Source organism: Limulus polyphemus, unplaced genomic scaffold (assembly GCF_000517525.1).
Source record: "Limulus polyphemus unplaced genomic scaffold, Limulus_polyphemus-2.1.2 Scaffold2871, whole genome shotgun sequence".
Lineage (NCBI taxonomy): Eukaryota > Metazoa > Arthropoda > Merostomata > Xiphosura > Limulidae > Limulus > Limulus polyphemus.
Genome location: NW_013668481.1, coordinates 121,270 through 135,244, shown reverse-complemented (window position 1 = coordinate 135,244; position 13,975 = coordinate 121,270). Strand labels below are relative to the sequence as shown.

Here is a 13,975-nt window from a genome sequence, read left to right as displayed (position 1 = left end):
AGATTGCGAGTCGAGCGCCCTAACCACCTGGCCATGCTATTTATAATGTTCCCTAAATAATAAAAAATAAATTACAGTGAAAGCAATAAAGATTTTGTAGGTTTGAACCAAACTAAATAACAGTAAATCTTTTTTTGATTTACGGTATTTTCTTGTTTTGATGTTTTGAGCTCTTTTGTGTTTAGAACCATATATACTAATTTTTAAAGTATCAAATTGAATTTTTGTTCAATAAAAATCTTTCAAATGCGACTGTAGTTTCCCCCCCCCAAAAAAAAAACTTTGTCTTCAAAATAAGGATGCGTCTTATATTCCGAAACATACGGTAATTCCACGTGGGATGTTGAACTTTCAGTTGTCATCGTTTGTACAGTGTTTCATATGTAATCTGTTTGTGTTTCAGTGTTGATGCTGAGAGGTTTTTACGGATTAGCGTAACTCAAAAAGACATTGTATAAAACGTGAATGATGTTTTTTTTAAATATTCGCTAAGAAAGCAAATGACGACATTGCTCAGATTCTAGCTTTTCCGTGAACTTCATGTTAATATTTAAAACCAAAATAAATACACCGCGTTTTCCTTTTTTTTTCAGAATATGTCATGAGTTTTAATCAATAAGTGCACACGAAAAAACAGAACTCATTCAAAATGTAAAAACCAGTTATGAGATTTGAAACTGCAATTGCATTTTATTTTTCTTCATTGGCTAGTGTTATTTCAAGAAAAGTATTTGAATACTAGTATAAAAGCCCGTCAAAAATGATGAGAACAATTGTTCAATAATTAACGAAAATTATAGAATTTAACTAAAATTAATTTGTCTCTAACTTCAAAATGCACCTACTGTTCACATATTTCATCAGTCTCGAAGTAATTCTTTAATCACCACATTTTTAATCAAAGTTACGCAGAAAAATGAAATGTTACCGTAAATAAAAGCACGTGTGTACTCTGAAAGAGACTTAAATAGCACTTTTGAGCCTTTTCACTGTATTCTAGATCAGAAAGTAGAAAACATAGTGCAGACATTCCAACACAAAGTTTCAACTCTTTCGACTGTGTGAAGGACAAAAGATATTTGTTAGTAATAAACGTTTATTTTTCTTTATATTTTAAGGCCAAGTTGGTAATATATGTGTTAAAATACCAGAAGAATATTTATTAATTGACATTTATTCACCACTTAAAATTTTTTAAACGTTAGTAATAGTACGTATATTTATAGTCTAATTTAAGCATTAGGCCTAATACATAAATATAACGTAAGGCTTAGCTAAAACACTACTTGGTAAATTTTATTTTGCTTTTGGCTACAACTCAATATACGATTTTATTAGACTCTAATCCTTGGTACCGGAAGTCCACATAAACCGCACTCCAGTATTAAAATATGTAATTAGTTTCTATTTAATACTAAGTGTACACTTCGAGTTCCAAAATGTTTTACGTTTTCATAAGAGCAATTTTATTCGAGAAGAATGCGAAAAAGATGTTGAAGACAAAAATTTTGGAGCTTTGGGAGTTTGACTGAAATAGCAAAACGTTTTGAATCAAACTTTTAATTACTGTATAGTAAAAATAAAATATTTTGGTTCTTAAGAGACAAATTAATACGTGATTTAGTATTGTAGGTACAATTATCAAAAATACTACCTTTAGGTCTAGAATTATATAAAAAAGCGAGAAATATGAAAGTTGTGATTGATGAAAAACTTCGCACTCCAACAATGGCTCTTTCACGGACTATGGAACTGTTCATGTGTCTCATCTTAAGAGCGCTGGGACAAATTACATAGAAGAAACAGCAGCCTGTTATTCCTCTTCTTTTGTTGTTTTTACTTCAGCAGTCTTTACGTTTCTATTTTAAATTGAAATAACTAGCGCCATCTACAGATATTTTAATGAAACTATATATATATAATTTATTTGGGGGGGTAAATGTTTAAATTTCTTGACAAGTGAAACAGAAGCGAAATTATTGCCCATTCACCTAACCAAGTTTTTATATTCTACTAAACCCAGAACCAAATATTTCGATGTAAATGGCAGTACTAGCTAACTACCATTTCATAAATGACTTTAGGAGAGTTCATCTACAGTTTCATATTAATTGAAACTGTTACAACAATTCACTAACATATGAGGTGACGAAACTCTGGATTCTTTGACGTTACACATTAGAAACGTTAGAGCTTTCTAAAATGTTGCATATCCATAAACCACGGAATAAGTTTAGCTTAATTTTCTGAATGCATTTAAAGTTATTATAAAGCTGCTTTCTCGTGAGTTGTTTTTAGTTATATAAATGAAACAAAACCTGAAATAATTTATCATAATTGATAAACTTGGAAAATCTATACTTCCTTTTCTTATTTCTTTACGTGTACAACGATATCTAAAAGTCTGCATTTCATGGCTAATTAGAGAAGACAGGAAGTTTTATTCTGTTCAGAAATTTAACGTGAATTTTGAGCACTGATATATGCTTACTCTCTCTCTCTCTCTATATATATATATATATATACATATATGTATTTATATAAATTTGTTTTTTGCAGGTTACCGTCACAGATTCCGGGACACCCCCTCTTTCTTCAACAACAAGAGTTGTGGTAACTGTGACAGACATTAACGATCACGACCCAGAGTTTCTTCATCAGATTTATCTTCATTGCACAGTACCGCCTACAAACCTATCTTCCGAAGCGTATAAATTGTTTAGGGTAAGTCGTATGAGAAAATATTTTCTGATAATCTTGAATTTTGTTAAGTTGTTTAGGGTGAGTCGTATGGAAAGATTATAAGAAAATCTTCTGATAATCTTATGTTTGCTAAGTTGTTTATGGTGAGTCCTATTGGAAAATATTTTCTGATAATCTTATATTTGTTAAGTTATTTAAAGTGATTCGTATGGGAAGACATTTTCTGATAATCGTGTATTTTGTTCTTGTTCATTTTTGATGTAATTTTTTATTTCAAATCCTAATGAACTGACATTGAAACTGTTGTCTAAATATAGGATCAGTTTATTTCTTTCAAACTGAATACGTTGCATATGTGATAATGGGGTTGTCAATATTTTTTCGATGTTGAATACGTCATATGTGAATTGACGGCGTTGTCAATATTTCTTATTTTCAAATCATAAAAACGTTGTATGTGTACTGAGAGCGTTGTCAAAATGTTGTTATAATGTTGAATACGTTGTATATGCATTGATGGCAATGCCAACATTTGTTGGTTTCAAATGATGAATACGTTTGTTTACATATTTGTATCTGATAGACCTAATAATATAATAAAAAAACTAATTAGGTCGAAGTAAAACGATTTTTGAATGATCTGCTCCAAACATTATTATGTAAATTTAAACTCAAGTGTAAGTCTGGCACAGAACTGAATAATGAGTATTTCTTCCTTAGTGATAATTACAACTAACAGATCCAAGGCATTCACGTTTAAAAGCATACTAAAGAAATTGGGCAACAAGCAAAATATATTTTTTTGTTATTAAACATGCATATAAATATTTTGAACAATTAAAAGCTATGTCACCACGCCCGATCATGACCAACATGATTCCTGTGCGTCTTGACAAAAGCCCTGCAGCGTGGGTTCTATTGCAAAATGCTTCGTTGTATAGCTGTCATGTACAAACCACACCCCTACTATCTGCAGCTTTCTATAACCCATCTTATGCACAAGGACGGCGGTGTACCAGTACCCGTCTCAACATTCTGATTACACAGAAATCCATAGACACTGCATTTGACGACTTGACCAGTAAGCTTTCGTACAAAATATCAGCTGCTTGAGGTCTGCAAATGTTGAACAAATTCGTCGTGAAAGAAACTTGTGTACACGTGACTTGTGTTGCTTTGCCAAATGAAATCCTTTTTGTTTATGTTCTATGTTGTTGCTTGGGGCAAATGGACGGGTTTTGCTATTGACCTTTGTGTTTTTAGATTCTTACATGTTAAAAGACGCCGCATTATGCTCACCACGGCTGGGGTACTGCTTGTTGTAGGTGGCTTTCTGGATGGTCGTGGTGCCATGAGTTGATCCATATTCCCTTATTTTCCAGTGCCATTAAGTACATTGAATATGCCTGTCTTTGGAATTTTAAATCCACAATCTGAGCACATCTTTATCATCTAAGTGTATGAATATTTTGCGTCGGAAAGGTTTATTAGATAACACCAAACAATGTTGAAAATATAGTTTTGATACATTCTGTTCCACCGCGAATTTATATTGACCGTACCTGCTGATTTGCAATTTAAGTAGTTTAAATATACCGTACCCAATCCTTTGATAAAACTACAGGGAGGTCTGTTGTTTGGAATGTACCTTTTTGCCATATAATTTGCATGTTTTGAATGTTCAAAGTTAAATCAGCTGATAAAACTACAGGAACGTCTGCTTGATGCAGGTTGTTACCATATAATTTGTATAACTTGACCGTATTCAAAGTTACATCAGTTGATAAAGCTACAGGAACATCTTATGTATGCAGCTTGTTGCCATATAATTTGTATAACTTGACCTATTCAAAGTTACATCAGTTGATAAAGCTACAGGAACATCTTATGTATGCAGCTTGTTGCCATATAATTTGTATAACTTGACCTATTCAAAGTTACATCAGTTGATAAAGCTACAGGAACATCTTATGTATGTAGCTTGTTGCCATATAATTTGTATAACTTGACCTATTCAAAGTTACATCAGTTGATAAAGCTACAGGAACGTATGTTAGATGCAGTCTGTTGCCATATAATTTGTATAACTTGACCGTATTCAATGTTAAATCAGTTGATAAAGCTACAGGAAAATCTTTTGTATGCAGCTTATTGCCATATAAGTTGTATAACTTGACCGTATTCAAAGTTACATCAGTTGATAAAGCTACAGGAACGTCTGTTAGATGCAGTCTGGTTGCCATATAATTTGTATAACTTGACCGTATTCAAAGTTACATCAGTTGATAAAGCTACAGGAACATCTTCTGTATGCAGCTTGTTGCCACATAATTTGTTTGTGCGTTTATTTATCATTTTACGGTGCCTGTAAGTGGTATTATTCAGGTATGTAACTGTAGTTAATGGTTGATATTGGAATGCTTGTTTTTAAAAAGGTTTTATTACTAAGGTTTTTAATTTCAGATCATACGGCACATTAAATATTTGACATTTATTCCACAATGGCAAGTTATGTTCATATTTACAACATTTTTCCTACTTAAGTTCCTTTAGAAGTACTAACTTATGTAGGTTTTAAAACGTTCCCTTTCTGTATTGTTTGATATGCTGTATTTTACATTAATGTGAACATTTGAAGAAGGTTTTCAACAATTCCTGATTCTAACATCAAAATGTGTGCATGAAGATTTTTAATATATTATCATTGCTAATATTGAAACGTCGATGTGCGTATTTACATTTGATAGATTTTGGAAGATAACAGCATTAATAGTCGAGTGTTTTTCTACAGATCGCACCTTACTTAACGGATCAAGATAGTTTACTGATTCCAGGTTCTTGTTTTTTATTTTTATATTGCTACAGACTGTTCTAAATGTGTTTTCTACTCCAGATACATTGCTCGTTAATTTCAGTACGGAATTCGTAATACAAGTTTGGGGTTACTCTGTGCTCTAATACTGCATGTTTACGATTCGTGCTGAAATGTGTTCTTGAAGACCACTCGCTGGGAAAGTTAAACCTTTATGCTGGGCTATAACTTACGCTACAAGAACAGAGGCACTCGTTTATTGTAAAAACTCATACAATAAAGTTAGTGGACCTCAAGATGTTGCCAAAATAAAGTGGATGTGTATCACTCGAATAAGCCAGCCGTACTGAAGAGTTGTGTAGTTTTACCAATATGTTTTTGGTAATAAATATGACTAATGCAATTTTTTCATAGCCTTTCTTAAAAGATATCAATTTGAACTCGGAGAACATGAGTGGAAATTATCCTTTAAACGGAAGTGAGCCGAATCAATTTAGAGGAGTCTAAGAAGCGGACTTTCGTATTAACTTCCCGAAACTTTCCCAGAGTTTCGTGTTTAAACGTTTTTTCGTCTCGCAAGAACACTAATGAACAGAAGCAGAGTGTATAACAGAATTAAGCAGGATTGTTTCTCAATAGTTAGCACCACTCAGAGAAAATGCACCGATTAAGTAAATTAAAATTACATCTAATGGTTCCATACTTATCTTTTACTGTCCTTATGTTGTGCACGTGTTTCTGACATATATATACGGTATCCCCCCCCCCAACGTATAAAGAACATTCTCTAATAACTCATGCAAGTAATTTAATCTTAATGTGTTAGACCTTATTGATGAGTTGATATTACGAAATGTAATTATATTTTTTTCAACCAAGATAACCCAAATATTTATGGTTTTACTAACAACTACTTTGTTTCGTGATCTTGACTCATGAAAAATTAATTTAACTTCAACATCTGACTAACAATACAGTTTTTTATAGTGACATTACATTTGTTTTTTAATGGCGTTGCAATTGTTGTTTTTAGTGACTTACAGTTGTTGCGTTTTAATGAGGTTATAGATGTTTTAATGACATTATACTTGGTGTTTTTAATGGCATTATAGTTGTTTTGAATGATGCTATAGTTTTTTTTCCAATGGCGTTACAGTTTCTTTTTAGTTTTTAATGGCGTCATAGTAGTTGCATTTTAATGACGCTACATATGTTTTAATGACGTTACAGTTGGTGATTTTAATGCCGTTACAGTTGTCGTTTTAATTTAACGACGTTACAGCTTTTTATATTCTTTAGGGCCCGGCATAGCCTGGTGGTTAGGGCGCTCGACTCGCAATCTGCGGGATTGAATCTCCCTCCCACCAAACATGCTCGCCCTTTTAGCCGTGGGGGCGTTATAATGTGTCGGTCAATCCCACTATTCATTGGTAAAAGAGTAGTCCAAGAGTTGGTGGTGGGTGGTGATGACTTGCTGCCTTCCCTTTAGTCTTACACTGCTAAATTAGGGACGGCTAGCGCAGATAGCCCTCGTGTAGCTTTGCGCGAAATTCATAACAAACAAACAATTATATTTTTTAATGGCGTTACCTTTTTCTTTTTTAATAGCGTTATAATTATTGCGTTTTAATCACGTTATAAATGCTTCTAATGACGTTACAGTTGGTGTTCTAATGACGTTACAGTTGTTTATAATTAGTGCTACAATTTTTTGTTTTTTAATGACATTACAATTGTTGCGTATCAACGATGTTACAGGTGTTTTAATGACGTTACAGTTGGTGCTTTTAATGGCGTTATAGCTTTTTTGTTTTTCATTGATATTACAGTTTTTTTATTTTGTTAATAATGCTAAAGTTGTTGTTTTTAATGGCATTACACTTATTGTTTTTAATGGCGATACAGTTGTTGCTTTTCAATTGTGTTATTATTGTTGTAATATCATGATCTCCTGAAACTTTATTTGGATGCCCAATATTTCGCTCCATCATCGGTTATTATTTTTCAAGATGAATGTGTCATTACATTCAGAATTTATTAACACTATTAATACAGGCCTAGTTTCCTTGAAAGATGTTATTAATGTATTACTTCTATATAGGATGTTTTGAACGACGTTTCGAGCTGCTAGCACAGATCTTCATCAGCTCGAAACGTCATCCAAAACGTCTTGTCTTAGCCTTTTCTCAAGCAAGATGCCTAATACTATTTCATGTTCAAGGGAAACTGTTTGCTGTTGTTTTTTAAAGAACGACAACACGAAAAGTTTAGCGGTTAACTTTATAATACCATGTTAAAGTGAGGCCCTGAAAAAACCATGTTGGCGAAATATTGGAAGTCTATGCAGAATATCTGGGTTTTATGGTCTAGTAATATTTATTACTTATTCATTAATTGTAAATGATATTGCTGTGATATTATTCAAACTTGAATTGGAACACCGTGGTAAGAAAAAAACAGTCAGAGGAGGTATGATGGAACGACTCTGGAAGTTTCAAACACTTTCACACTGGAAGAGAATAAAGCTGTACGTGTAAACGAAAAAAACTAACAAAAAATTAACCACACACACATGCTTCCCCACCCTAAAGACATTACATGACATCTCCATCATCGATCTTGGAATTGGGATGCTGATGCAAGTAAAGTTTGCCCTAAACTACCACAGTCAACTTGCTGAAAAGTGTTTGAGTAAGTTGATATGTTTAACATAACAACTTCAAGTTCTATTTCATTAATAAATTTTAAAATATAATGACGTTAAAATGTAATGATGTTTTTAATGTTGTTTAAATGGATTCAAATTTTTTCTTACTCATGAAAAGAAGGGTACATTAGACTAGTTAAAGACAGTTCACTTAGTAAGTCGGATTTTTAAAATGGTATTATTATACATTATTTATAAACATTATTTCGGTTGAAGAAGAGTGTTGAATGTTAACATGAAACTTGTGTTACGACGGATCAAATGATGGAAATAGTTTACTTATTAGTTAAAAAACTTCACGAGGGGTTTCCTTTTAAGTTTCATAACATCTTTACATCTTAATGTATCATTCTAAGACTAAGTGTCTGATTATTTTATAAATGAGATAGTAGTAATTGTGGAACCTATTTTAATATTTTCGTATACAAGGGCGAGTGTGATTCGTATTTTAAAACAAGAAATTTATTGTGTAAAATCAAAACTTAGGGAGCCTCCCAGTGGCACAGCGGTATGTCTGCTGACTTACAACGCTCGAAACCTGGTTTCGATACCCGTGGTGGGCAGAGCACAGATAGCCCTTGTGTAACTTTGTGCATAATTCAAAACAAACTTAGGGAGACATTTTCTATTGTAGTTTTTACACATTGAAGTGTCTAGATGATGTAATAAGAGGAAGTTAAAACAGTTTTAGAACATCATATATTATTACATGTGTTATGAAACATACATTTACGTGTCTTGAGGTACGTAAAATGACAGCAAACTAGGATTAACGAATTTTCGTCATGCAAACACGTGTGTGGCATGTCTGAGTATATGTGACAGAACGAGACCAAATGTAGGATAGTGACAATTTAACAGTGTAAAACAACTGCCGAACTTCGGCGTCTAACATTTTCAACAGAGAAGATATACGCACAAACACGCACGCACCCTTTAATAATGAGGAAATAACACGGGTAACCCATGTTCTCACCAAACAACTATTCATGTCAGTCGAGTGAAAAATAATTGCTCATAAACTTCATTTTGAGAAAGCACATTTATCGATTCAGCTCTGCCCTTGAGTCTTGTCTAGAAGAGTACACTGGACTTATTTATTATTCAAACGTGCCAAGAAACACATACAGTATACACACACGCGTATATCTATATATAATGATTTATTTCTGTGTGTTCTTTTATTTTTATTACAGAGTGCTGTTTACGGAATTTCATGCAAAGCTACTCGAAGGCTATCTGCGCTAACCATCCTTAATTTTGAAGTGACAGGTTAGAGAGAAGGCAGCTAATTAACACAACCCACCACCAACTCCTAGGCTACTCTAATCGAATAGTGAGATATCGCGCTCATAAAGTATATGGAGCGCTATATATGTGTATATATATTTGTGTGTGTGTGTGTGTAGTAATAATCATCAGTCTGCCCATAATGTATCATGTATCTGGAATTTGTTTCTTATATTTTCTTAGAAACAAAAACTTTGCTAATATCGATATTGTAAAGATTCACGATGGGTAACCACGCTACGTCTCTAACTTAAAAGTTTAGCTACATAATCCCCGAATCTTACCGCTTAGCAACCGAAAGCTTTTTTAACATCAAATATAACTAGGAATCTCATCAAATGATTTTATTTGTGTGACATTTGCTTCATGAAGAAAAATGTTGAATATAAATGGGAAATTTTCATAATTGTATGGAAAAAGTAACCTGTATTTTTTTTTACTCAGTTAGGTGTAATACCTCAAAAGGCAGCATCAAACCTTCATTAGAGACAAATAATGAGGGTTCGGTTTACCAAATACCTATTAGTAATGTTTGTTTGTTTGTTATAAATTTCGCGCTAAAGCTACACGATAGCCGTTCCCAATTTAGCAGCGTAAGACTAGAGGGAAGGCAGCTAGTCATCACCACCCACCTTGGGCTACTCTTTTACCAACCGTCACATTATTAAGCCCTCACGGCTTAAAGGGCGAGCATGTTTGGTGTGACGGGGATTCGAATCCGCAGATTGCGAGTCGAGCGTCTTAACCACCTGGTCTTGCCGAGCTATTAGTAATAAGGCTTAACGATAGTTATCAAATTCTAGTAATTGAATGAATCAGTTGAAAAATTACGACCAATCGATTGAATTTTAAAGATAATTGTTTGTCCAGAAAATGACAATTTAAATCTGCATATTCTTTAATTAAAATGTCATAGTGCAGCAGGGTTTTATCTAACTCTTTTTATACCCACCAGGTTGTAGCCACGGATGAAGATGAAGGAGCAAGTGCTAATGTGTCGTACAGTCTTGAAACCGGAATAATGGATAACACTTTCCATATCAACCCTGCAAGCGGATCTGTGATCGCAAGGAAACATCTAGAAATTGGTGAAGAGTATGAATTAAGGGTAAGCTACGCTCTTCTATATATATATATACACATAAATATATATATACATATCTGTATTACCTATTTATTGAATTTTGGACGTTTTCAAAACTAACACATGCAATTCTGAAGATAAAAATCCGATGATGAAGTAAAGATAGATTTATGATAAACAACAAGAAGAAAAAACTTATAAACAAACCTTATCGAAGATTAGTTTCCTTTTCACAACTTGTATTATTGTATTCCTGAAAACTGAAAACCTTACTACGGACGTATTCAGTACTATGCTAGTAAAATTGTGTTATAAGTCAATAGAGACTGAGAAGTATTATTCTAACTCATGATGAGTTGAACATATTACACTTTTTTATGGAAAGAAAAACACGGTAAGATTTGTCCCGAAAGAAACGCCCTCCCCCTGTGGCAAAGCGGCATGTCTGCGGATTTACAACGCTAGAAACCGAGTTTCGATAACCGTGGTGGGCAGAGCACAGATAGCCCATTGTGTAGCTTTGTGCTTAATTTCAAACAAATAAACAAACGGAAAGAAACGAGTTTTTAATTTATCTTATTCTATTCTTTCAGTTTAAGTCCGCAAATATTTTGATATCGACACCATTATCCATTTGTATAACAAACAGTAAAGGGGTACACGGAAATGTTTGGGCGAGACATTTACAGTTTTCGACTACAAAAACAATTTTCATTTTTTTATTAATTTTGTCTTAAGATCTTGAATATGTAACTGGCGCAGACAAATGTTAAAGTGCTTACACTTATATACATTTTTTTCTTAATCTGTATTGCGATAACAATACATTTTCATTTATAAGTTTAATAAATATTTTACTCTTTATTTTTCTTAGTTCTGCAATACCCGGATCTCCAGTTGAAACTTTTACTTTTAACAAACTGGTACACATGTGTGCATGTGAATGTTCACATTAATTAAAACTGAATTCAAGAAATTATAGCTCATCTTCGATTTCTTGCGATTTTTGGAAATCATAAGAGTTTCGTATCTTTTTGCTTTTGACAGGTGTTGTTGTTAAGCACAAAGCTACACAAAGGGCTATCTGTGCTCTGCCCACCACGGGTATCGAAACCCGATTTCTAGCGTTGTAAGTCTGCAGACATATCGCTGTGCCACTGGAGGGCACTTTTGACAGAATAATAAAAGGAGATAGTCAAGGTTAAAGCCATTCCTTTTTGCGAAGTTTGATCGTTTAATGGAAGTTACAAATTGTTTTCACTGCTCAATATAATCCGATTGATTTAGTTAATTCTTTCTGACGCGAAATGTTTTTCTGTAGTGAACGTAAAGGACTTATTAAAATTGACATTTCGAAGACTTTTTAGTACGCACCTTCGTACAAAAATGAAGCTAGGCACGCGACAATGTACATTTAGAAAACTTAAAAAAAATACTCAAATACGTTTTGTTTCTTTTCTGCATAAAATGAGTTTTTGAAACAACATTCTTTAATAACACTTTAAACATGTTTCACATTGGTTACGTAGAATGAAGAACTTGTTTTTCTATATAAAATCTGAAGATTAGATTTTATACAAGATGCACACTAGACGATTAAACAGACTTTTATTTTTAATTCAAAACTATTTTGATCAAGTTGAGGAAGAAGAATAGTCAACTATTCGAAAGCGCTCGAATTTTGGGTCTTATTTTAAGTCTATTACACTTTATATGTGATCCTTTGTGCTAACTCTTTTATCAAAAATGAATATGGCTAAGGTATTCTCAGTGTAATAACCTAATGCTCTAGATAATTCACATATGGTATCACGTGTGCTTTCATTTGGAAAGGATTGGTGTAAATTAGCATACAGTATAAAAAGGTGTACAGTGTGATCTTTTCTACTGGTGGACCAGGTGATATTTAAAGGGTGCATTCTCCATCAGTTGTTATGGGAATGACTATCAGTGACATAGATAGCACGCGCTTACTGAGAGGGATAGTGCATTTGAAACTTTTATATGATGCTATGCTCTCCTAACCTAAAAAAAATATATATCTACATATTTAGAAGTCTGATCCTACCACTATACTGATTTATTACTCTCTAGTGAAGCACTCTCTTTTGTCAGTACGCTTGTACTTCGAGAAATAAAGATTTACTTTCACTTTGATACATGATTTTCAGTCTCTTTCTTGCTTAAACTTAGTCAAAGCTAGAATTCATATTTGCTGTGATATTCATTTCCTGAATGAACCTGCTATTATCTTCAGGACCCACTTGTAAAGTGTATTTAGGAATGCCACACAAGATAGGGATGTTATTCAACTTGATTTGTAGCATATATGTCTACTTTTATAATTCAACTCATAATAGAGATGTATTTTTACAATATGTTTCCCAACTAACTGTGGAGCTAATGAGGGATACCCGATAGAAAAGTAGAACTGGTGCTTTTCGTACACTCTGATACCAGTTGAGATAAATCTGTAACTCTTTGGTCTCTTTTGCATAATACAAAATCTCCACAGGAATCAGTTGAACATAGTTGTGTTTCGAAGCAAAAACATTCATTGCCAATACGTTAAGTTTCACATTTATTGTTATCTTTGTGGTATGGCGTAACTTGTTGTACGAGATCAACCTCACTAGCTACTACAAGATAGTGAACTCGAAACGTCGCGAGCTATTCTACAACTACAAAACATTTTCCCTCGTCATTACAAGACTGAGTAAGGCTTAGCAAAAGTATTGGTGAATGCAAGAGATCTTGTAGAAAAATGGGATTAAGTGTAATATTTTCGTAAGAACAACAGGTTTGCTCACGAAGGAAGAAAAGTGTTTTCATATGAAAGTTGCAATGAATCCGTCATTGATCCATAACAGAACTTCAAGCTCAATTTCTTTAACAGAATTGTCGATACAGCCATTGACTTCGTAGAAGAGAAGCTTCAGAAACTACAGAAAAATACCTCATTGTTCAGTGTCCTGTAATGTATTGTTGAGCTGTCAAAAATGAGGCCAAGAAACCTGCTGAAAAACTGCATGAATCTTCAATCTTGCGTCAGTACAACAGAACTTTGTGACGAATTGCAGGTTTCCTCACGTAAGGTGACTAAAATGACACCAAAAATGCGTTGCAAGAGCATATTAGCATCTTCGTTTCCTAACGCCATTGTTGCACTGAGAATTTTCCTGACTTTGTCCATCATCATTACTAATGGAAGAGAAAGCTTTTTTAAACCAGATTGATTAAAAATGATCTCAAATCAACCAAGCAACAACTAAGACTATAAATTGGTAAACATTTCGATCGAATATGAAGTTGTATTGTTTGTTTGTTTTGAATTTCGCGCAAAGCTACACGAGGGCTATCTGCGATAGCCGTCCCTAAT

At 33.5% G+C, this 13,975-nt stretch overlaps 1 protein-coding gene across 1 annotated transcript in view; it reads left to right on the top strand.

Annotated features, from left to right (window-relative positions):
- Positions 1 to 13,975, top strand: part of LOC106468096 (fat-like cadherin-related tumor suppressor homolog) — a gene marked incomplete at its 5' end in the record, with an annotated part of 99,039 nt that overhangs the window by 11,445 nt on the left and 73,619 nt on the right. Inside the window, 2 exons of the mRNA XM_022396398.1 lie at positions 2,560 to 2,724; positions 10,468 to 10,620. Coding sequence (XP_022252106.1) covers positions 2,560 to 2,724; positions 10,468 to 10,620 — 318 coding nt within the window. The remainder of the gene's footprint in view (positions 1 to 2,559; positions 2,725 to 10,467; positions 10,621 to 13,975) is intronic.